The sequence below is a fragment of the Wyeomyia smithii genome, chromosome 2 (assembly GCF_029784165.1).
Source record: "Wyeomyia smithii strain HCP4-BCI-WySm-NY-G18 chromosome 2, ASM2978416v1, whole genome shotgun sequence".
NCBI lineage: Eukaryota > Metazoa > Arthropoda > Insecta > Diptera > Culicidae > Wyeomyia > Wyeomyia smithii.
In genome coordinates, this window is record NC_073695.1 from 263,059,532 (window position 1) to 263,085,233 (window position 25,702).

At 40.5% G+C, this 25,702-nt stretch overlaps 1 protein-coding gene across 1 annotated transcript; it reads right to left on the reverse strand.

Annotated features, from left to right (window-relative positions):
• Positions 1–378: 378 nt before the first annotated feature.
• LOC129724100 (peroxisomal ATPase PEX1) lies at positions 379–18,517 on the reverse strand. Its single transcript, XM_055678727.1, has 10 exons — positions 18,269–18,517; positions 17,598–17,825; positions 17,417–17,531; positions 15,708–17,349; positions 15,326–15,648; positions 14,986–15,270; positions 14,566–14,924; positions 14,328–14,507; positions 13,618–13,721; positions 379–570 (listed from the first exon to the last, which is right to left on the reverse strand). Exons 1-10 carry the CDS (start codon positions 18,359–18,361, stop codon positions 501–503), a joined length of 3,399 nt encoding a protein of 1,132 aa, XP_055534702.1. The 5' UTR covers positions 18,362–18,517; the 3' UTR covers positions 379–500.
• Between the last annotated feature and the right edge of the window lie 7,185 nt (positions 18,518–25,702).

Consider the following 25,702-nt stretch of genomic DNA (forward strand, 5'->3'; position numbering starts at 1 on the left):
GTAACAATTTTCGATGGCAAGTTCGATTTCTTTCTCGCTGTGTGTCAGAAAACCATCAGTGTGTGGGTTTTATTTTTTAGCATGCAAACATTTCGTATTTCGCCAATCCTTTCACACCCTCTTGAACATGATTGGCAGGGATTTGTCGTTACTGCACTTGTCGATTCTTCAGCCGGTCGAACTACATAATAGGCGAAGGGGTGGCGTCTTTGTGCTTGCGCCAGGGTATTGTGACTGTTTCCTTTGTAAGGGGAATTTATTCTTCCTCTTCGCGCCGGTCCCGGCTATGAGAAGCCATTATGACAGTTTTAGTGAGATTTATTTTTCTACCCCCGACTCGTGAAGGAGTGTCATCGGTAAGAAACACACCTCGCAACGTTAGGAAATATTTGTCTTTTATACCTTCTCATGCTAAACCTAAGCAACAGTATCACCGCAGCTGATAAAACACCAAACCCAACTAAAGCGTTTGTAGCTAACAAACTTCATCCGAAATCATGTCACGCCAAGGTGGCCCGTTTTGCAACGAAATCCCTCGAAGGTGGTTCTTTGTTGGTGAATCGTGCGTATCTGGAAATGCAAATGTTAAGCCGTCAGCTGCTGTACTTATGTGGACGAATTTCACGTGAACTCATCATTAACACCTTTCTTAGATTGAAGTGGAGCTGTGAGAGCTTTGGTGATATCGGTAATATTAGCAACTTTGCATACTTAAAATAAAAAATAATAAATCGAACAGCTAGTCTTTAGAAAAGGTTTTTTTTTGTACTGGAAAAAACTGTTCTCAAAAACATTTTGTTCTTGAATTCTGAGTTTATTTCGTTCCAGATAACATTGAGTTTGCGCGGTTTTTGATTATGCAAACTTTACACAAAACTATTGCTTGTTCTCATTTTGGTAGTGAATAAGTCTTTGTTTGGAAGATACCATAAAACAAAAACATTTTACAAAGTTAACTTTAACGCTGATTGAAGGGTTTTATCTGAAAACTATTAGAAAAATTCACTTTTTTGTGATGTTCAATGGGCTCTGTGAGTCAAATAATTGAATGCGATGCTGAACCAAACCATGCAAAATATTCAAAAACATTCCCACAAAAATAAAAAAATATATAAAAACATTTAGGAATCGAACAGAGTTGAAAAAGTGTAGAAGAGTGGTTTTGTAGCATGAAAGTCATTTTTTCATAAATCAGGTTTGGGCAACCTGAAAATGATTTTTTAGAAAGTCGAAATGTTCTACAAAAATGCTATAAATAACATTATCTTTCAATTTAAGGCTAAGCACTAGAGTGGCCATTTTTGTAACATCATGCGATTTCGATGAGCGCCGGGCGGAAAAAGTTTCCTTTTTACTCCAAAAATAAGCCATGAAAATTTGAAGTTGGTCCGAGTTCATTTAATGGACCCACAAAACGCTTATATTCAAAAAAAAAAATAGATTCTCATAAGAATTGCTGTTTTTTATCTCTTTATGAAGTTTTTTGCCTTAGTTTCCTAAAATAGTTGTATATTTTGCGTCGAAATACTCTTTAATCATAAAATCATATCATTAGGGATATTCACATGTTACGAAACGCTAAATTTTAGCAATTTTGAATACCTTTCAACCCTGAATAACACAATTTTGCATGGGGGCCTCGCACAACGGAACTCTTTATTGAATATCCCCTTCTTTTGAGTACGTTACGTAATAAATGAATGACCTCCTGTATTCGTTAGAAGATTTGAAGCTGCCATTCAGTGATTATATCCCTAGTGAACCGTCACAATCGGATTGGTGAAGCAAAATTATTGACGTTATCAAGAGCTTTTTGTATGGATTTATTGTTAGTTTTAGTATAATTATAATTTTTTTCTATGAAAAAGTTCAGCACTAGTTATCTGAATTCACTAGGACAGTGATTTTTTTCAAATATAGTCGGTAGATCTCATGTTGATCGAATTGCAATTCTTATGAGTTACGATGGAACAGCAAAGTTCTTAGGCGCGCTTAAAATTGATTTAAGCTCCGGCCAAAAATATCGCCTAAGAAGTTCATAATACGCTAGTGGATAGGAATATTTCGAAAAAGTTTCAAAAACTAATCAATATTACTTGTACTCTTCATATCTTCGAACTTTTATGCAAAATATATTGCATGGCAAAAGCATCGGACCTTAAACACCTTTCTTCAACCATTTGTAAGAGCATCAAACGAAATCATGCACAGCTTCAATGATCCAAAAGTTCGCTCGAAATGGTTCGATGAAGATTGCAATCAAATCAAGCAATTTTATGCAATCAAGTTCGCGGCTACTATGAAGTGCTCTTGGAGTTAGCATTCATATTTCTTGGTTGTAAAGCGACCCTTTTTCACTTATCACGCAAGATTTATGGTAAGAAAAAAACATTTATTGCCTGCGAAAATATTTGCTCTGATCATTGATAAATTGCATTCGAGACATGTCCCTTTTTATAGTCAAACTCTACATTCAGGTGTTTTTCGGGTGTACGAATGCTATCCAATGTATGATTCAAGTTATGAATTTTCTACATGATTCTTTCGCATATATCGAAATCGATAGTCGTTTCAGACGCTGTAACTGAAAAGATGAAGAATCGCTTGTGGTTCTTAAGCGCAGAATAGGCTTGATATCCCGCTTTAAATTAAACGAAAATTGATCAGGCTCAGGATCAGGATTAAAAGCGAATGGTCCTTAAGGTGAAACGGTATTGAAGCCACAAACAGCCAGTTTCGAGCTCCCCTTCGAATTTTTGAGAAGCACAAGACTCGTAAATAGATAATGCATTCCCTGTAAAAACGCTATTTTATGTTTGCTTCACCGCAGCAAACATAAAACAGCGTTCTCACAGATGACGCATTACGTTTGACAAGCGAATGGTGATAGGTTCGAATCTTAGTAGAACTAAACCATTCGTTCGCAAAAAGGACTTCAAGTATGGGTTTATTCTCAGGCTCTTCCACACAAGATCTTTTCACATGTTGGCAATATTGGTCTCGACAAAGAAGATCATATAGATGCTGGATGGACTGGTGGCTTGCAGTCGGTAAACCAAAAATTGCTAGTTTCTTTCGTTTGAAAGGAAAGATGCTTGCTCTGCAGAGACGGTCCACGCAAGCTTTCGTTAGAATCCACGAGCAAATCGTTGCGGGAGAACTTTTGTCGGTGTTCCAGCTTGGCGAAAGAAAACGGAAGAGAACAACTATAACACGACTGGACGGCGATAATGGTGAGCTCTACAACAACTCGCAAGCTGTTCAAGAGCATGCACATCGATACTTCTCTGAGCTATATTCAGAACAACACGGAGAAAATGCACAATTAGGAGAGTTCCAGTGTGACCAAATCATCCCAGATGGCGATCCATCGGATGAAGCATGTATGAGAGCGATTACAACGGCTGATATATGGGCGGCGATTAAATCAAGTGCATCCAAAAAATCTCCAGAACCGGATGGAATTCCGAAAGAATTTTATCTCCGAACATTCAACATCATTCACCGAGAGCTCAATCTCATATTGAACGAGGCATTGGAATCTAATTTTTATTTATTTGGTCTATTCACCAACAGGCGAGCAAGTGCCCCAATTATGTATCTTAAAGCTAACAATAAAAAAAAATATCTTTAGAGAGTCAATACATATAAAGAAACGGGAATACAACAATATGACATTACAACTAGTCAGATCTTAAAAAATATAAACGATATCGCCGACGAAGAAGTGTTCGAGATAAATTGAAGTCGAATAGAGCGGATACTCTATTAAATAATCTTTGGAGACCAACTATTGCGCCAAAAATGCTGTAGTTAGTTCGTTTAGCAGGTAATCGCAGCATCGAGTTGTTTCGCAGAGCACGAGGTTGCACGTTTATATTCACTTGTTCCAAAAGAGCGGGGCAGTCTATGCGGCCTTGCAAAAGGTCTGTGGTAAACAACGCCCTGGCCGTGTCTCTACGGACAGACAAAGGCTCCAAACGTATTAGTAAGCAGCGACTTACATAGCTTGGTAGGCGGAAACGATCCGTCCATGGCAGTTAACGAAGAGCAAATCTCAAAAAGCGCCGTTGAACTGATTCTATTCTTTCCGCGCCATTGTTGTAATGAGAGGTCCAGACAACCGAGCAGTACTCTAATATAGAGCGAGATATTGCGCAATACAACGATTTGAGGCAGTAAATATCTGTAAATTCCTTAGCGGTCCTGAAGATGAACCCCAGAACTCTAGAGGCTTTGTCGATGGTAAACGAAATGTGAGGCTTGAATGTTAGCTGGGAATCCATAATAACCCCCAAGTCTTTAACTTGGTTTACGCGCTCGATTTCAGTTCCTAGCAAAGCGTATTTGTAATGTAAGGTCTGTTTTTTCCTCGAAAATGATATAATCGAGCATTTAGATGAATTAACGTCCATACGGTTCTGATGGCACCAATCGGCAAAAATATCTAGCTGACGTTGAAGGAAGTGGCAGTCTTCAATTGTGTGAACTTCAAGATAGAGTTTGAGATCATCCGCGTAAGACAACCGTGGTCCTTTAATAACTAGGTTCACGTCATTAAAATAGAACAGGAAGATAAGTGGTCCTAGGTGACTTCCCTGCGGTATTTCAGACGTAGCATCAAAATAAGAGGATTGGCAATCCCCAATAGCAACGGTTAGACGGCGACCGGTAAGGTACGATTGGAACCATAGTAACAGATTCCCGTTGATTCCAAGATTGTCAAGTTTTGCGACGGCTATGCGATGGTTCAGTTTATCGAAGGCAGCTGTCAAGTCAGTGTAAATGACATCCGTCTGAGCACGTTTCACCATACTGTCACTGATGTACGAAGTGAGACAAAGCAAATTAGTAGCGGTGGAGCGACCGGCTGTGAATCCATGTTGGTCAGTGCTTAGAAAGCTTTACAGTGAGCGAGCAAAGACTCCATGATGACAAGTTCGAACAGTTTTGCGACAGCACAGAGTGAGGTGATGCCAAAATAATTGCTCACATCGTGTTTGTTTCCCTTCTTGTGTACTGGAAACATGTAAGCCAATTTCCAGCATGACGGAAAAATACCGGAAGTGACAGATAGCTGGAAGACATGCTGAAGCGGAGAAATCAGGTTAGCAATCTGCGTTTTCAGAAACTTCGACGGAATCCCGTCAGGACCCGGGTTTAGGGATGATTTAAGTTTGCTGCAGGCTCGGAAATCATTGTCGCGTCTAAATGAATGGTGCTCAAAGCTTGACCGGATCGTGGGGTATTACTGGCGGCACGTTCAACGTGATGATCGCTTAGTGTCTCATCAGTGAACACACTGGCGAATTTCTTTGAGAAAAGCTGACAGATGTCTTGCGAGGCCCTTCCTCATCTTCTTGAAATCACTTCGTTCAAAATGGTCATGAAAAAGATCAACGGAAAACGTCACTATTCCCATTTTCATTTCAGTGACATGAAACTCATAATAACCCAGATTTCACAGCAGTTGTCACTTTGCGACGTTTTGTTAACCTACGTGAGTCCCGTAATAGGATTGTGTTCACTCCACTCTGATTTCACCGAAAACTCTCCCGTAATAAGCACCAATGATCGCGGTGAATAGCATAATGAATATTATATAAATTTCACTCCACATTTTACTAACTCGAGCCAAACTTTCTCACGATATTGTTAGAATAGTGTATGTTGCTGACATGTATGTATTTATTGTAAAATAATTGGTGTCCATTCTGTTAAAGCACTCAGAAAACGTTATATTTTCCTAACATTTCAACTGCTTGTTAAAATATCTCGCGAAAGCGCTACTAACTATGTGATTTCAATTAAGTGAGATTGGCTATCTCTTCACGAAAGCACTATCTGTTATTTTTTTCAAACTAATGTGTTAGTCGCTATCGTATCTATTTGATAGTTGTTTAAAAGAATAAAAGCTAGTATTTCATACTGCTTAAAAGTTCAATTACAGTTTAAGGTTAATTGAAGAAAGTTATCGGTGCTATGTCATAAATCTTTTCGTAGAAACCTTAGTCATATTCGTCATTGTATTGGGTATCTCCGAGCGTTTTTATAAAGCCGAGACAGATGCCTCGATGAAAACTATGACAACCAATCATTCACAAATATAAACTTTCATATATTTTAATATATGATTCTCTCGTAAACTGGTCGAAACTTTGCGGAAAAAAGTGCTTCTTAAATTAGGTTGACACTGAGTTATATTTTCCCCCATTGTACTTCAAGGGCTGTTTGCAGTGAAGTGTAGTGCAGTGTAATGTAGTGTAGTGAACCTTACGTCGTTTTTGTGAGGTTTCATTCTATAGAAAATAAGCTTCATCATTTACATTCTGTTCCAATGAATTAAACGTGAAATCCTTCATTGGGTATATCAAGCATAAGCAAAGTGAAACGGTGATGTCTCAGAAGTAGGCTGGTCCGATCATGATACAAAACAGGCCTCCGCGTTTCATCAATAATTCCAACTTTAAAGCAGAAAATTTAAAAATTTCATATAAAAATTGTTCCTACATTGAATTGAGATGTTGCAGAAACATATTTCTGGAAAATATACTGCAATTTTTAAATATTTGATTCTTAAATCACTGCTTGAAAACAAGCCTTGATGACAATTGTAAGGGCAATTTGTGCTCGAAAATAGTTCATTTTTTAAAACATTTTTAAAAATAGCAGCACTTAAGCAATCTGGATGAAACCTTCTGAACATCATCAGAAGAAGTTATTGGATAATGCAGCTACATATCTGACACATTTTTTTGTTCTAAAGTTAAGAAATCTCGCATATAAAAAAATGGTCCGATTATGGTACATTTTCTGACTGGTCCGATCATGATACAAAACCCTAATAAACTAATAGAATAAAAGACGTCTGATCAAGTCGCGGAATTAGCAACGAATAATAGTTCATTGAGGGTGTACAAATGCAACGCTTACTATTCTAACATCCCCCTTTAAGTGGGTATTCGTAGTACACCCAACATCTTCCGATCTTCATTCGGCTTTGGTACCGGTAACGCCTTGGTCAGGATATCGGCAGCCTGCTGATTGGAGCTCTACTTGCTCGCATACAAAATGGTGTCTGATATCGATGTGTTTTGTTCTCGCCGAATAACCCATATCTTTCTCGGCAAGACAAATCCAACTTTTGTTTGTGTTGTTGAAGACCAGAGAATCGTGGATGCCATATGGTTCACGCAAAAATTCCATCCACCAGACGGCTTCGTGACTAGCCAACGATAAAGCCATGTATTCTGCTTCGGTAGTAGATAAAGCTACGGTAAATTGTCTCTACGAGCTCCATGAAACTGCTCCTTCACTCTGAAGAAATACGTAATCACGTATCGATCGTCTCGTCTCGGCATCGTCTCCCCAATCCGCATCACTGTATCCGGTGAATGCTGCATCCGCATCCTTCCTGTATGTCAATTTGTAATTTTTAGTTCCTTTGAGGTATCGCAATATTCGTTTTGCTGCTGTCCAGTCTGGCAACCCCGGATCGGTACAGAAAAAGCTAACTATGCTAACTGCATGTCTGATGTCTGGCCTTGTGCACTGCGAAATAAACTGCAAACCTCCAATCATCTCACCATAATGAACAAACTTCATTCTTTCTGTCTCCTCTTTATTTTTCAGACTCATTGATTTGAGTAGTCGCTGATTAACATCCAGTGGTGTCGATGCTGGATTGCAATTGCTCACGTTGAATTTTTCCAGCAATTCGTGAATATATCTTTCCTGATCGATGGAAATAGCGTCATCCGTCCTGGTGACTCGTAGTCTCAGAATCTGCTTGACCTCTTCCAGGTCCTTCATTTGGAATTCATTGCATAGTTGACATTTTACATCATCGACCAACTGTTGATCATTCGAAAACAGGAGATGATCGTCAACATAAACTGTCATGATGTTTAGTTTTCCATTAACCACTTTGTGGTACACACAAGTGTCGAACTTTGAACGTTTTAATCCCATTTGTTTGAGTTCCCGGTCTAGCTTGGTATTCCAGACCCTGCTTGCCTTGTTCAAATAAGGCTTTCTTCAATTTGCATACCTTTCTTGGAGCGTCATGATCGTGGAATCCCTCGGGCTGTTCCATGTATATCTCCTCACCATCCAAATCGCCTTGCAAAAATGCAGTTACAGCATCCATTTGATAGACGAGGAGATCCAATCAACAGGAACTGGTGTAGGGTCTGGAAAAACCTAAATCGGAAAGAGTTGTCATCAGAGGAAAAATCCATGTACTACCTGATCTTTAACTAGAAACTAAAGCATAATCTTTTGCGCTTTAGAGAAAGTCGTAATGCAACACCAAATTGTGACTTCTGTGGTGTTGAGGAAACACTTAAACACAGATACTCAGATTGCCGTACTATACAGCCCTTGTGGAGCATAACATCTAGGGAAATCTCAGCCTTAAACAGGTTTCGAACTTTCCCATCCCTCCAATATCCGGAGTTACGTGGAACAACAAATCGGGTTTAAGTAAAAATAATGAAACTGTACATACGACATATGTTTATAAACGAAACCCCAATAGAAAAACCACCTACTTTAAGATACTATTTGATGATTCACATGAAACAAAATTTTAAATAAAGTAATGAGGTATATATAAAAAAAATGAGCGGTCAGCGCAAGCAGATGTCGAATCGTGGCGTAGCAGACGACAGGAGAGTAAATTTCATTATAGTCCACTCTCTTTACTTGTGAATATCCCTTTATCACGAGTCTCGCCTTGTGACGCTCGATGGTACCGTCCAGGTTGTCTTTGATCTTGAAGAGCCACTGGCTCTTCAACGGTTTGCGGCCCTTTGGTAGATCCTCTAGGTTACATGTTTCGTTGGCCTTCAGCGCGTTGTACTCGGATTCCATTGCTTCAATCCACTGGTCACGGTCCTCCCTGCCTAATGCCTCCTGCACAGTTTCAGGATCTTTCATCACCTGTGGAAAGTCATTCGGTAGGAGGTGGTTTTCGTCATGAATGGTAGAAATTAACTTGCGCTGGACTGAGCGCTCCCAGTCACTGTGCTCAGTATCATGTTGCGTACCAACTATTACTTTCTTCGATTGTGACGAGAGCGCAGCGGATGAAAAATCTTCCAGTTCCGTTCTCATCAGTTTCCGCAGTAGGCTTATCTAACGATATTTTCCACTATCCTGGAAGGCGGTCTTAAGACTTTCCCATGCATCTTTGGCTGATCGCGCGTTCTGTACAAGGCTAAAATTGTACCTCTCAATGCTCAAGCAAATCGTAGCTAGAGCGCGCTCCGACAATTCCTCGCTGATTTGAACGTCGTCCGGAGAATTAACAGCTTTACAGGTTCCCTCCTTTATCATGACCATGCGCATACCGAAGACCCATGCCGCGTAGTCCTCACGGCCTCGAAGCTTCTCCAATGGTTGATGGGACACGGTACTCGGAATCCTCTGCTCACACACCCTTGCTGGTTGATTCCGGCCGGAGCCCACATTCGCTGGTTCATCAAAACCGTTGACTTGCTCAGGAACAATTGATGCTGATTCGGTGATGGCCGGTAAACCATCTTCAGCTGGTAATAATCCGTCCCCCGTTCGTCTTACGGACATCTGGATGAAACTACACGCAAAAGTTGGATAGTGCGAAACCAGTACAAAATTGTGCGTTTTTAGCGCAATTGTTGATGTAATTCGGAACCAGTACAATGATTGCGTGTTGGACATAACGCAATTAATGCTCTAGGGTTTCTCCAATGTATTTGGCAGCTCCAAACTACTACACCTAAACAGTTTCAACTGGTATCAAGCAGCATTGCAAAGCGAGCGAGAAGCAAAACCATTCTTTTCCTTTCTGCTTGAGGACGAGACATATGCTACGCTTTTCAAGTCTTTTGCACACACGCTTTCGAGATACTTTTTCTTCTTCGAGCATTCCTCTGAATGGTAGCAAGCACGCACCGACAGTATGAGTGAGACTAACAACACTGGTATCAAATATGTACAGCACGGGTGTCTCGCTCATTTCGTGAAGCAACGAGATATCGCCTTGCGCGTCGCAATCCGAACCGAAAGAGAAGCGAAAGAGCAACCTGCTAATTGTATGTGACGTTGACGTGTCTAGTCTTGTCGCACATACATAGAAATTCTACGAGCGAGAGAGAAATTTCTCTCGTCGCTTGAGAAAAAAGCGCGTACAGTCACTAATACACTTGACGTAAGAAATAAAGTGTCGGTATATGATACATATTCTGATTTCATTCTATGTCAATGTATTCGCAGTACAACTGTTGCGTTATGCGTTTCACACATTTATTGTGCGATTTCTGTGCAACATTTGTGCGAATCGGAAAGACACAATGATTGTACAAGACTTCAACTTTTGCGTGTACTTAAAGTCTTCGGCTTGCTGTTGCTATGTAACAGTTTGCTCAGAGCTATCCTGTGTCCATAACCTTATAGAATAAAAGACGTTTGATCAGGTTGAGGAATTAGCAACGACATAGTTTATTGAGGGTGTACACATGCAACGCTTACTATTCTAACATAAACAAGATCTAGTTCTAAAAGCGAAATGAAACACCAAGGCTTAATCTTCAACAACACACATTTTAGAGAAAAAGGCATATCAGTTTTAATATTCACATTTTTCAGTGTAAAAGTTGTAAAAATTGCAGAGCATTTCATCTAAGACACGACCGCATTACTGACATTAAAGTTTTCAGTGACATTTGTGGGGGCCCTGAAAAAAATCGTTTTGAGTCGGGTGTGGATTATTCGAAACACGATTATACGGATGGAATGGTTCGATTACCCGGAGTCATCCGTTTTTCTTCAATTTCGGACATTGTTTACATTCGTGACGTTTGTCGTGTGAAATGCCACTTTTAATGCAGTATTTAGCGCTATATGCTGGGTAGGTAACTCAATGCATCAAGAGAGGTGATACGGTTGATTCATGTCATAATGATTAAACATTCCATATTTTGCAAATATTGACATACTGTCGCTGGATAATTTTATAATTTTAATATTTTATATTAGCTTAGTGATCGAGTACAATATTTTTTTTTTGAGTTTGAGCTTGAACGACCGCACATTTCGTAGTTGAAAAAAGTTGTAGTAGTTGAAAGGAAGGGATTACTTTGTAACCGTGGCCAGACACGGATATTTATGTTTGACCCCTCTCCTCTACACGCCTATTTATAGACTCTACTACTTTTTTTTACTGAGCCTCGTTAGTTATCCTGCAGAGTATCGGCATTTATAACTGTCTGGAATGGTAACTGTGCGATTTTTTTCTGGAATTTAGCGTCAGAGAATGGTCAAGTAGGGGATAAGAAGGAGCCTGAGAATAAAACTATCGACCACCAGGGACCAAAGCAAGGGAGAAGACTCCCCCTTGTAGGCTGCCTTTCGTCGCTGTGACCGTGATCGAAGTATCTCCCAATGTAGCTGTGATTTCTTTGCTCGAGAGCAGATTCTGAATCAAGCTCATTGTAGTGTTGTCAACTCTTCTATTTAGAAGAGCTGTATTGATTGAAGCCTAGGATGTATTGTCGAAAGCGCCTTAAACATTAAGAAATGCGCATAGCGCCGTCTCCTGACACTTCAGCGACTTTTCGATGAGAGTAACTATGCCATTAAGAGCAATTCCCGTCGATTTACCAGGTTGGTAAGCATGCTGATATTTATGTAGTGGTGAAAAACTCATTGCGCATATTAGCTATCTGCAGGTTTCTAATTTCTTTCAAGGTTTTAGGTAATGTTTTGTCTTTTATGAAGATAACTTCGACTTTCCGCCAGTTATCTGGGATATACCTAGGGTGAAGCTTGCACGGAACAGATGTATCAGTTCGGGCATCATTTCACCATCTGATTTTTGTAAAAACAAATGGGTAAAATGCCATCTGGTCCAGGAGACTTCATTGGTTCAAAGAAGCTCAATGACCAACTGAAGCCTCCGTGTACAGCCTTCGAGAGAGCAGAATCGAGTCGTTGGGCACTGTACGCCTTGTTCTCGGACGTTGCTGCCCCGGTGTCTGCTGTTCGTTTATGCAAGTTGACCCAGGGAAGTGCGTGTTTATAAGAACCTTTTTTTGTCTGTATTTTTGAGGTTTTCAGCCTGCGGCTGGTTCGACTCACATAAGACATAAGAACCTTATGAACCTGCAGTGATTCCCTAGGTGTGACGGTACGACTGTCGTGCACTCTTTTCAACTACCCTTAAGCCCATCGAATCTCTGGAATACCAAACTGTACCTGATAAAAACAATATCGCACGCTTAGCCTTGGGGCTAATAGCGGTCTCGATCAACTAGATTAGTTGAGAGAATTCGTTATCGATATTGTTTTTTTGGAACATTTTGCATGTGTAGGATAAGTACAACGATACACCGTGCCCCAGTGCTGAGTCGAGAAAATTTCCAGCTCGAAAAGATCCTCGACTCGATCGGGAATCGAACCCGATATCACAACCGTGTGGGAGAGCTAGCCAACCGACATTGCTAACCACAGAGCCACGGGGACCACTGTACCTGATGATGCCCTTCAAATACCGAAGGACTCTTTTTATTTAGACGATTCCTGTCAATATCCGTTGGTGCATAATGAATTCTGCTGAAGAAGTTTATAGCTGCGCTGATGTTTGGCCTCTATGATATTGCTAGATTCGTCAAGCAGCCGATCGGCTCTCGATAAGGTTGTTCTGCAACTGCTTCGCTCTAATTTCAGATTTGGGTCCAATGGAGTTGACGCTGCAGAAGATCCGAAGTATATTTCGGTTGGCCTCTTGAGACACAGGAAATGCTTGAGTTCTCGCATGTGTCGCATTGTTTGCATAACTTCGCCTTGATTTTCGTCACCAGGTCGAGATAGCTAGAAACCTGGATGATATCCACAGAGAGCAGCAGATAAACAACAAAGGACTCGATTCGTTTCCAGTGAAGGCAGCTGTCCAGATTGGATCGTTTGAAGCCACGCGCTAGACTGGGACTTGTCCAGAAGTATCCGGTTCATTTTCTCTGCTGCAGACGGGTACATCCAAGTGGGGTGCATTTTAAACACTTTTTAGCACGGTACGTAGAATCGTGTTAAAAAGAACTTTACTGTATATCTCACAAATGTGATAAAACCGAAATGCTTTTCGCAATCAATCCGAGAGTGATAAAAACGAAACGTGAAAAAAACGAACCGCGGTAAAATCAACACTTCACTAGTATTGGTGCTCGAAAATCCGTTGTGGTAAAAATTTCCTACATTTCATTATTTGACCAAAATTCCATGGATCCTATAATTTTAGGGCCACAAAAAATCGGGAAAAAGTAAGAACCAACTTTGGGGCCATCCACAAACCCCCGGGACAAATTTTTAACGATTCTGACCCCTCCCCCTCCGTGGACAACTGCCCATATAAATTCTAAAAAAAATGTATGGACCGTGGACATTTACCTACCACGCCCCCCCCCCCCCCCCCCCCAGCTGTCCACGTGGTATGTGGATCGCCCCTTTGGCTCTTTTCAAAACAATCTGTAGATTTTTTTGTGATCCTAAGTATGCAAAGTTGCATAAATCACCGATGTCATCAAACTGTTTCTGAGTTGAATCGGCGTGAAAATCCTCTTATTAAGAAGCACTACTTACGTATCCTTGTATTTCTGTACATCTTGTGGGCTGAGCGATGGGCGTGTGCTGGTAAAAGCCTCCAAAAGATGCCGCTGGTAAATGGTTATCTGCTCTGGAACATACTGTAAGAAACAAATAATAAAAAGTATGTTAATTAGTTTTTTATGAAAATGGAATTATTATTTTAATTTTTCATGCATGCTCTCAGAATTTTCACAACTAAGGTATGACTTTGATGCGTTCAAGACCCCCATGTGTAAAACACGAATTGTACCTGATATGACACACACATCACCTAATCGGTCTTAAACTCTTAACGCGCGAACCGAGAAAAAGGAACATTTGAAAACAGTCATTATCGTTGTCCTCGAAATGGCAGCACTCTACAGATCTATTTCGACCCAGCATCGCGCGGCACACGTTCGACACTGGAAAACAATTTAGCACAAATGGGCGAAACGGTATTATCAGCTTACAGAGCACGCCCGTCTATTCTGCGCCCCGTAAAAGGGGATTATGATTACTCTCTTGCAGGATAATGACGATCATCATCACCATCTTCTGCTGCTGCTTTCAAACAACGCGAACCGGAAACGCGGATCTTATCGATGATGCGGCGGAAAACTTTTCCTATGTCAGCTGCAGAGGAAAGTTAACCCGTTAACCACGGTCGATTTTGACGGGGTGGCTATAATTTATGTTTGTTCGCAAAAGTTTTCCACACATACCTCATCATCAACGGCACTGGCTAGGCATTCCTGAACCGCCAACATGTTGGCTGTTGTCAGAATGCTACGTATATCCGCTCCGGTATGTCCGTTGGACTTCTTCGCAAAGTACGTCAACTGTACATCGTTTGCCAAATCTAAAGAACGACTGTGATTTTTGAAAATAGCCAGACGAGATTTCTGTTGAAGGGAAATTAAAATTATTTTTTAATTCAATCAATGAAGCAATCGTCATCACCTCATCCGGTATGCTACACTCCACCAATCGATCGATCCTACCGGACCGCAGCAAAGCCGGATCGAGTAGTTCAGGGCGCGAGGTAGCACCGATAACCGTAACACCCTGCAAACCTTCCACTCCGTCAAGCTCGGTGAGCAGCTGATTAACGACACGATCCGTAACGCCTGTGGAATCGTGTCCTCGCCTAGGCGCTAAGCTATCGAATTCATCAAAAAATAGAACACACGGTTTGGCGCTCCGAGCCCGGTCGAAAAGATTTCGCACATTTTCCTCACTTTGTCCAATATACTTGGCCAGTAGCTCCGGGCCTTTCACCGAAATCATGCGCAGATTCCAGGTTTTGGCTAATTTAGCAACTGGAAATAGGACGCACGATTTACGTTGATTGTTGTCTGTTTTTGTTCAGTAGATACTCACCTAGATAAGTTTTCCCGGTTCCCGGAGGTCCAAACAGTAGAATACCAGCTTGATTTCGGAGTGGAGAGTTTTCAAAAATTTTCGGAAACTTGCTGGGCCACATCAACACCTCCTGGAACACTTCTATGGCCTTTTCCAAACCTGGAACTTGATCGCCTGGCACCTCATCATCCGAATCCACATCGTCCGATTGTTTGTGGTTTTCAATCCCCTGCAAGCAGTACGAATTGGTGACATCTAGCGCGCTGTTGATCATGTTATCCGTGATTAGAGGAGATTTGCAGTCTGCAAACGGGATCTTTTAAAAGCTAGGCTCGAAATTCAAATGTTAGTTTCTTACTCTGCTTGAAGGCATAAAATACAGCACGATCTACCAGCTGTACTAAACTACCAATCGTGTAACCCTCGGTTGCATTGGCCAACCGCTTCCAGTTGACCGTCCGCTCCAGCTTGCACCGCTTGCTTACGAACAAACTCTTCAGCGCATTCTCTCTGTCAGTCTTGTCAAGATTTGGCACCCGGCGGATGTGGTGAAACAAATGGAATCCTCGAGACGAGTACAACCTCCGGTTCAGATTACTGACGCTACTAATCGATGCGATCACGGAAATCGCGTTATTGCTCGTGAACTCTTCAATTTGTTTCCGAAACAAGTCCGAAACTCTGAAATTAAATAAATGTTTGAGTAACTCTGAAATCAATTGAAGCTATTCAGCACCTACTTGTTGTGGTACTCGGCATCCTGGGTATTCTGCTCGCCAGCATGGTGCGTAAGCACGTCTAGTCCTTCCAAATATATCACCGCAGGACTGTGAAACATACACAGATAAAAACTATGACGCAAATCTTTCTGAATCGAGTCCGGCTTACGACCTTTGTGCTTAGAACAATTAAAAGTCGTGGTAAAACAGTAAAACGGGGCTTCCGCAAGGCGGTTCAGCACTGCCTGGCAGAGTGATTTCTTACCACTCTGATCGGGTCCCGCAATCAGAACGTTGTGGCTTTTTCGAATTGAATTTCTGTCGTCCAGACACAGTTTCAGCTTCAGCTGATCAACACATTTATCCGCGATTCGTTGCATCTTATCTATTTTTATCGATTTAGATACAGACTGTACGGACTCTACGGAAACTATTTTCTTTTCTTCTTCCTCGCTGGAAACAACCGAATCCAAACTTTTCACCTCCCCAGCGCAGGTCACCTTACTCTGTCGCAAAATAACCCCATTCACTAAGCAGTACTTTAAATTCGCCGGCTGCAGTTTCACGGTCAGGTAGTACTCGGGCAGCTTAAATACCTGACCCTGGTTCAGAAGCACCGGGTGCACTTTAGAATTGAACAAAATAAATTCCTTAAACTTCTCCACGATATCTGCTTCGATTTTCGCGGCAACTTTCGTAGCCGGTAGCAGTTCAATCATGTCCACAATGTTAAGTGCATTCTGCTTCGCCTTCAGCGTCACTTTCTCACCATGATTGATTTCCAACTGAGTCATCAGCTTATCGTTGATTTCTACCGTTGGATAGGCATTTCGCGGAAAGCGCTCCCCATCGGACGCCATTCGCACGTTTACGTAATACTCCCGGTCGTCATTCGTCGTCAGTAGAAAAGGCAAATTGATATCCATACCCTGCGGGATATTCTCTTTGGTGATGTAGATATCGCAAATCTGTGAATTGTTTCGTCGGTTGTTCCAAACTCCCTTGATAACCCGAAACTCGTAAATTTTCGGTATTTCACGTGTCAGCGTCGCTACCAAATCGTCAAGGTACTGACTCCTATTCGGACAGTTGCTTTCCACTCGTTTATTCACCTCCTCGCCAGAACTCTGCTCACTGAGAAAATTGGCCATCGATTTACTCGTCTGCAGTTTGTTCAAATGCTTCTCGAGATCGTTCTCGAATAGCGAATTCCGTACAGCGGTCTGAGTTTTACCCGCGATCCCATTTCCGTTGGTCACTCTACCCGCCGTTGAGCTCCGCTTTATAACACTTTTCTCTTTTTCCTTCGCCTGTTCCGCTTTCTTACTACTTCCGTTTAGTTCTCCGGTGCCATTCTCTAACCCATTGCTATTGCGGTGCCAGGTCACAGGTCGCTGCTTAGCGGATGCAACGTCTGACGCCGACGGCGTTATCAGTCCAGCTGAATTAACAAAACTATCATAGGATCCATTTTCTATCTCTTTCATCTTCGTACGCTGTTGGTTCCGTTGACGGACCAATTCAGCAATGTTTAAATTCGTATTACTGCGCACTAGCGCTGCTGGTGGATCAGGATTTTTCTGTGGAAGTTTTTTATACGGCTCTACAACCAGTTCGGTGTCGTTCTCGAGCCGACCAAATGGAAGTGGCGGTATGGTAAACTCTGAAACATTGAGCGATTGTTACTTGTGTCTGGAAAAATGCATAATCCAACCACATTGTATACCCACTTATTTTAATCCTGACAGTAATAGAATCGTTTATCCAAACAACCAAACTCTGACCCTTCGTAACAACTCTCGTTTGGTCCAGCAGAATTGATTGAACACGATTACTACTGACTTGCTACAATAACAATTAGAACTAAGTTCAGTTTGGTTCGATAACTTCGAACAAATCGAGTAGCCTTACCAGCATGTCCCAGTCCTTCTCCGATGCAGCCGTAACCTCCACCGTCTTGAGCGACCGCACTTCCATAACCAGTGCCACCATGACCATATCACCCTCCTTCAGACCCATCGTACCGGCCACCTGTGCATTGATGCCAATCCGGTTGTCCTGGTAGCCACCACCCCCGTACGGGAACCAAGACATGTAGTGAGTGTCGATGCCGCGTGTTATGCTCAAACAGCCGTTTTTCTAAAAATAAATACCAGAAAGCACTTATTAAGAGAGGATCCACTGACCAACTCCCTACCCTCATCCCGTTGTCGCTCTGACGAGAACGGGATGGGTGTTGGATGACACGAGATTATTTTTATCTCTTCTCCTAACACACCAGCATTCGAAAAGTACTGCAGTTACCGCGGTACGCTACAGTGCAAAGTTCGACTCCCTTTGATTGCATCTACTGCAATAACATTATTTGAACAAAACAATTATTACTTTCAGTGCAAATGTATTCTTGATTCCATCCCCACCAACGCCTAGTTTTCCCAACACAACATGAATGAAATTCCGTCCCTGGCTTGGGAAAAACTCATTTTTTTCAAAAAGGATGATTTAGCGTATTTTTAAACTGCAAAAATCTCTTGCCAAGGTTACCCGCTGATAAGCTTCAACGCCACCAAAAATCAACTCACATAACTGGACAGCATCCGAAAGTAGTTATCCGGCAGTGTCACGTAGTTGTTCCGAAAGGGAGAATAGGACACCGTTAGCGTGCGACGGAACATTTTCGTCGTTGCAGTCGTTTTGTGCAACGATGGAACTGAATTTGTACTGCAGTTGGGAGAACTTTGACCTCGAACGTTTAAAGCCAACAGGAGGCAAATATCCACATCACTACGCACTGCTCTGCTTCACACTGCCCGAATGGGTTTTCACGTTCTGTGTTTTGATACACAATTTCGTTAGCCGTGCTTTTTTTACTGCGCGCATGTCAGACGAATGTCAAACACAAAGGATGAATGGGTAAAAAACAAATGTCGGTTGCGTTCACAGCTGAAACATAGGGCGGTTCAAATATTTTGAGCACCAAAAACATTTTGCATATTTGAGTGCGGTATGTAGTTAAAAAGAAATGGGGTCAAGATTTTTTTCCCTTTTTATCTGAACAGACTCACAGTAAAATAATTTTGTGACACCAAATATGGTCACACTGCAGCAACAGCAACAGGAGCAGTGGCAGGAATGCAGTAAATAGCCGTGACGATCCATTTCTCTGCATTTTGCTGGTCCGAAAGCGAAAGTTTAAAGGATAGTGGACATTGTTTTGTTATGATTTTTATGTCAGCTCAAAGTGACTGTGGTATAGACCTGTGCGCCGACCATATCACCGGCGGCGGCGGCGTAGAAAACATTTCACCTCGGCGGCGATCGGCGCGCCGGCGTGACGCCGTTAGCTTTTATCAGCGGCGGCGTGTATCGGCGTGACACTAATTACCACTTATAAAATATTGCGCATAATGTGTGCTTTTGTACTCTCTCTCATGTTCGATTTTTTTTTAATTGAACGTTCATAAATAAAAATGTATGCGTCAGAGTTGTAAGAATGTCAAAAATAGAGATTGGTAAGAGAAGATTGGTAAAGTAGAAAATTGGTAAGACATCAAGTAAACAAACAATTGAATAACCAGAAAATAATAAACCAAGCAGAGAAAGTACAAACAAGTGTAAATCCCAAAAACAATCATCAACGAGTCCACAACAAAAAATTACTTGGAATACTGTTCCCAAAGACGTTCAATTTAGGAAAAAAGATAGATAGTTTTTTGATATGTTGATCTCGACTAACCGTAGACCTTCTTTGGGAAAATTCGATAATTCTTACGTTAGAGAGTCGTTTTTAACTTTCATAAATTTGGTTAGGTTACCTATGGAATAACTGAAAAAATGGGAAACTCTTTTCAATCGAATAGAGTTCTTCGGTAAACATCACAGTTTCTTCATTTTCTATTGCGACTTTTGGGATAAAACTGAACAGAGGTGAAGCATTAAGTCTTCCTCGGGTAATTGTGATTGTGACGCGGTGTTGGTAGGAGCAACGAGGTTTCGTTAAGACTCCTCCCTCTTGACAAAATAAGTCTTTCTTATAATAAAACTGTTCTGAGTAATATTAATCCTCTCCAGGGAATTGTAATTGGCGGTATGGGCACGAGGAACGAAGTTTCGATAAGGTTCCTTCATCTTGACATAATGGCCAGAGGGGAACGTTAGGTGCAGACTCACTCCTGGGAATTGTAATTTGGCAATATTGGTTAAATAGTAAGAGGCTCGTTATAGTAGAGCAGTAAGCCTGAAACGAAAGGGTAAACTCTCTCACACAAGCACGGATATAAATGAAAAGCGTACATTTACTGCCAATAATATGAAGTGCGGAATACAGAAAACACCTGGCCAATGTCACAATAGATCAAATGTCTCTGGTCGCAGCGATGAGTCCGTACAGAGGAAAAAAAATAAAAATTAACGAGAAATCAGCAAAAAATATAGTCGTGTTTGAAAATGTTGACGAAGAAACTATCTACAAAAATGTCTGTTTCAGCGCAATATGATCAACTATTTAATTTGCGCAAAATTTTCAGTGAATTCCCGCATTTTGATCTCCAAAAAAAACTTTGTATTCTAAAGAAAATTACCAAATAATTAATAAAAAAACACTAGTCATTTTTCATAAATTTTTTGAACATTTTAAGACTGCTCATACGTTTACATAAAAATAAAAAATAAATGTTATGATAACTGAAACAATTTTCTCGAAGCAAACTGACGAAGCAAATCACTGATAATGACATTGATATTTTTGATTTCATTCGATAAAAAAGTCTGAATATTTATTGTCAAATATTGTATCAAATTTCCACAAATTAAAATAATTTACACTTAGGTACATTCGTAAATACACGCTCAGGAGAGGGAAGGTACTTAACGAAGTGTTACACTGCGTGAGGCCACCATGTAAAATTGCATTACGTATGGGTGAAGGGGTATTGAGAATTTCCAAATTCCGCATTACCTAAACAAAAACAATCATCACCTATACGAGTGTTCCCATATCGGCTGTGATTTGCGGTTTTTTTATAACCAGGAAAAAATCCAGCATACACAAGCACTATCGGCGCGGTAAAGATTTTCTCGGCGGCGCACCAAAAATTTCTTCGGCGGCGCGCCGAGTCCAAATCATCGGCGGCGGCGGCGTGCGTAAAAGTGTCGGCGGCGGCGGCGCAGCGTGGCGGCGCACAGGACTACTGTGGTATAACAACTATAGGCGGGTGAATATTTTTGACGTTTATGAATAAAAAGCAGAAAGTCTAATAGCGAATTTCTTTATTTCACGGGGTTAGTGTCAACTTTCGGGTGGAATAAAAAAACGATTTCGATCTACGATCTAAAGCTTTGGGTTGGTGTGCGTGAGACCATGTGCGATGTAAACATTATGCTGTCAAAATACTTTTTCCGTATATCCGTACATTTATCAACTACGTCGATGACAAACTTCGCCACACGTCTCCTGCTTGTTCTCGATGGCTTACTGAAAATTGTGATTAAAGCACTTTCGAACTTGGAATCGGAATCGGAATCCAAATCTAAATCCGATTCCATTAATTCCATAACAAACTCATTGACTGCAGCAATTATTTCTCGTTTGCGTTTCATGATATCACTGCACAGAGCGACGAATCACATTTTTCTTTTGTTTTCATCATCACCCGCGTGTTTTGATCGTTTTGGAGATACGATGTAATAGTATTGGTGAACCCACTCGCAAAACTGACAGAAGTTACAGTGCGAACATGTCTGTTTTGCAGGCGCTTCCAAGTCAAAACTGGGGTGACATTGCGCATTTCGTTTCGAGCAACTCGAACAAAACTAAATGATCGCTGGGGGCGCTATGTTTCGTTTTTCGTATTTTTTTCGACCTTGCGGGTTAGATAAGCCGCAAAACAAATGACAATGACAGCTCCTTTTAAGCTTAAAGCATAACTGGCAGTATGTGACCTACTCAAAAATAGCGAAAATCGTTCGAATCGAGCTGCGCAATGCCACCCCTGGGTCAAAACCGAGCGAATAAAAAGGGTTTGACAGCAGTTAGTGAGCTTTCAGGTCAAAACGAGGTGAGCTGGTGGAATGAAGAAATTCGCTATATAATTTTCGAGAGTCGAAAAATTACAACTTTGAGCGCTTTGAGGTACAGGTATGTACTAATTTCTTCAAACATGTTACGTTATTTGAGTTTAAATCTAATTGTTAATACTTTCTCATGCATTTTTGCCTTTCTCCTAGAAAGGTATAGCAATCACTTGCAAAACCGAAGATACAAAAGTGCTCCAAAGGGCCGAATGGCATGTATCACTCGACGCAGTTCGACGAGCTGAGCATTTTATGTGTGTGTGTGCGTATGTGTGTGTGTGTGTGTGCGTGTGTGTGTGTGTGTGTGTTTCAGCGTGGCAAAATTCAGTAAAAGTTCACTGAATTTCAGCAAAAAAAAATTTGGTGTGCACACACACACCAAACTTTTTTCATTGAAATTCAGTAAAATTTTAATGAATTTTGCCACGCTGAAACTTCAGTAATCCTTTCAGCAATGGAAGATTACTGAACATTTCAGTAATGTAAAATGTCATTCTGTTTGACGGTACTTTACTGAATTTTCAGCAATATGAAATGTCGTCCATATTTGACAGACTTTTACGGAATTTCCAGCATTATTTAAAGCATTGCTGAAAACTCAGCAATATCGGATATAATGTATTTTGACAGCATTTTACCAAAAACATCATATCAAGAAGACTGACATCTCTGGATCGATCCCATACAAATGACAAGCGTCAAATCAAACAACGCACTCCATCTATCAAAGGTGGAAGTTTGCATCGCTGCGAAGACAGAGTGGGCGTATGTGGTAGTCCAACCTGTGCGTTCAGCTTGCATTCGCATCGCCAGCACACACACTAGCATGCGTCAGTACCACTTTTACTCGAAAGACTGCGCTGCCAAAACTGTCGCTCAATCTCAGGCAGAGTTCCCAGTCTTCTTGATATGATGTTTTTGATTTTACTGAGAATTTAGCAAACGATTACTGAAATATCAGTTAGGCTGGAATTCTTCGTATGGATCTTAAAACTCGTTTGGAGTTGATTTTGCCTAAAATTTATTCGATTTTTACCTTTATTTTACAAAAATTAGTTATATCCCCGAATAATATGCCGCTGATGTCCATCCGATGGCATTTCAAACCCTCTACCGCACATCGAACTGGAAAAAAAAAACAAGAAAAGTTAAATTTTCCACTAACCAAACAGTTTTAGCACGTCCCAACGATCGGCTTTCTGGTACTGCAGCACTTCTCCGGGCTCTGAATTATTTTTGAACAAAATTCTTCCCTGCATCACAAACTTTAACGCGCACTAAGCACATTGATAACGTCTTTTTTGACAGCTGCGGTGCACGTCAGTCAACGAAGGATGCCGAATATTCAGCAACCGAAGCTGAAAATACTGAATGTCGGTGAATCAAAACTAAATGCTGAATACTCAGTACACAGTTAGAGTGCTTAAATTTCAGTACATGGTTTTTATTGTTGAATTTTAGTAATGATTACTGAATTTGGATTCGAGAATTTGGTGTGCACACCAAATTCCCGAAATCAGATTCAGCAATCTTTACTGAAATTCAACAATAAAAACCATGTACTGAAATTTCAGCAATTTAAATGTGTACTGAAAATTCAGCAATACGTTTTGGTTTACCGACATTCAGCAATCTTTCCTTCGATTACTGAATATACGGCAATATACTGTCAAAATAAAAATATGGTGCTTGTTATCAATATTTTTGGCCCGCGCGCTTAAAAAAAAGGCATGTGCGAGCGTAAAAAGGCGACAAAAGGCTTGAAGAACTTGAACGCCGACCGTTGAGACGTAAAGGAAGTGTTTGGTGAGTGAAAAAATGAATTAATCTTGTTTTTCTTTAATTCACTGAAGGAAGATGGCGAAAGGAAATTGAGGAACGGATCGGACTTGGGCGACACATTACTCGAGGAGCAATTTTATTTTTGTGACATAGTGAAAGGTTAATAAATAATTAGCAAAAATCGACTTCCAATGTGTTTTAAAATCTACACGAAAAATTCCCACTGAACTGATATTTCAGTAATTTAACGGACGTTCGCTGGAAATTCAGTAATAGTCCGTCAAACATGAATGACATTTCACATTGCTGGAACATTCAGTAATATTTCATTGCTGAAATGATTACTGAAGTTTCAGCGTGGCAAAATTCAGTAAAAGTTTACTGAATTTTAGTAAAAAAATTTGGTGTGTGCGCAGTAATCCTTTCAGCAATGAAATATTACTAAACGTTACTGAAATTTCAGCAATGAGAAATGTCATTCAGTTTGACAGACTTTTACTGAATTTCCAGGATTGTTCAAGGCATAATCGGCTATCGCATATTTTGACAGCACTTTGCTGAAAGAATTCAGCAAAGATCCGTCAGATTACTGGAATTTCAGTTCAGTGTGAATTCTTTATATGAGTTTTAAAACATGTTTAAACATGATTATTTTCATAATTTTATTTGATTTTTTTCCTTGTTTTAAAAAAATAATGCTGATTCTCATAAAATGTGCCACTGAGGTCCATCCGATGGTCGAGAAAGCACTTCAAAACGTCTGTAATCTCCCTCCACTGAACTGACAAAAATGAGTATAATTAACTATTCCACTCACCAAATAGTTCCTCCACGTCACTGCGGTCACCTTTTGAGTCCTGCAGCACTTCCTCTTGTCCGGATCCATTTTTCAATAAATTTCCCTCGACACGACACATTTTTACGCGCACTAAACTAATTGATAACTAACAAGCATTTTTTATTTTTACAGCAGTGTTGTGCGTCAGTCGACGACATGAGCCGAAGAAGAATGCTTATGACTTCGGGAATTTGGTGTGTATTTGGCGGCATCACAGCTACCGCTAAAAATTAAATACATTCAGTTGGAAATTTAGTTAAGGGGCCGTACACATTCCACGTGAACAAAAAAAAACGTCATTTTAGACACCCTGTGTGTTAAATTAATTTTGTGTACCCCCTACCCAATGAAATATAGGAAGGTACGGAGATGGTTTGAGTCTCGGGTTTAAAGGGCTTCTTGTTTTGTTAACAGTGATGACGTAGAACTCCAACAACATTGTGGAAAAAACAATGTTCGGTAGATTTTTTCACAAGTTTTGAAAGTTCATACAGAAAACGCCTACCTGCGTCGTTCAATAATGCAGAATACCGTTTCAAAGCATTTGCTCGTTGACCTAGATCTACGTCACAATCCAAACACGTGATTCTGTTTAGGGGTCATTCACAAATTACGTAAGTATTTAAGGGGGAAGGGGGTGTATCTAAAATTCTTACGAATGCTTACAAAGGGGGGGAGGGGGACTCAAGAGAATCTTACGTTAGATTGAAAAATTTTAAAATAACTAGAAAAATTAACAAAAAAAAAAAAAAAAAGTTCAAATTAGATGAATTATTTCTCGCTGTGATTCTAACAGCTGAACCTTGACAAAGCAATGAATTCACCGTCGCTGAATAATTTTGTGCTTTACTTCATTTCTACTTGATTTCAAATTTTATTTACTTTAACATGATATTAACTGAATTAACTTGTTTTGTTTTTATCCTCTACGAATACGCTTTATGTAAAACAAATGTTTCATCTTCGAAAATATTTTTTTCCTTGAAGAAAAAATCTTACGTAAGATTTATGGGGGGGAGGGGGGTAATGCAAAATCTATCTAAGCCTTATTATGAGGGGAGAGGGGGTCGAAAATTTCGAAAAAAGTCCTTACATAATTTAAGAATGACGCCTTACCTTTTCTTCGCTGCTAATAGACCATTTTACGAACTCACATTTTACACATCTTACGTGAACATTACATATATGATAACGAATGTCCATACCATTTTCAAAACAGACATAGATGATTATCTCTTTTCCTTAAAGTCCAAAGCGGCATAATGGGTATAAAAACAACCTCAAACCCTTATCACTGTTTTTTTGCGTATTTTCTCTTAGATTT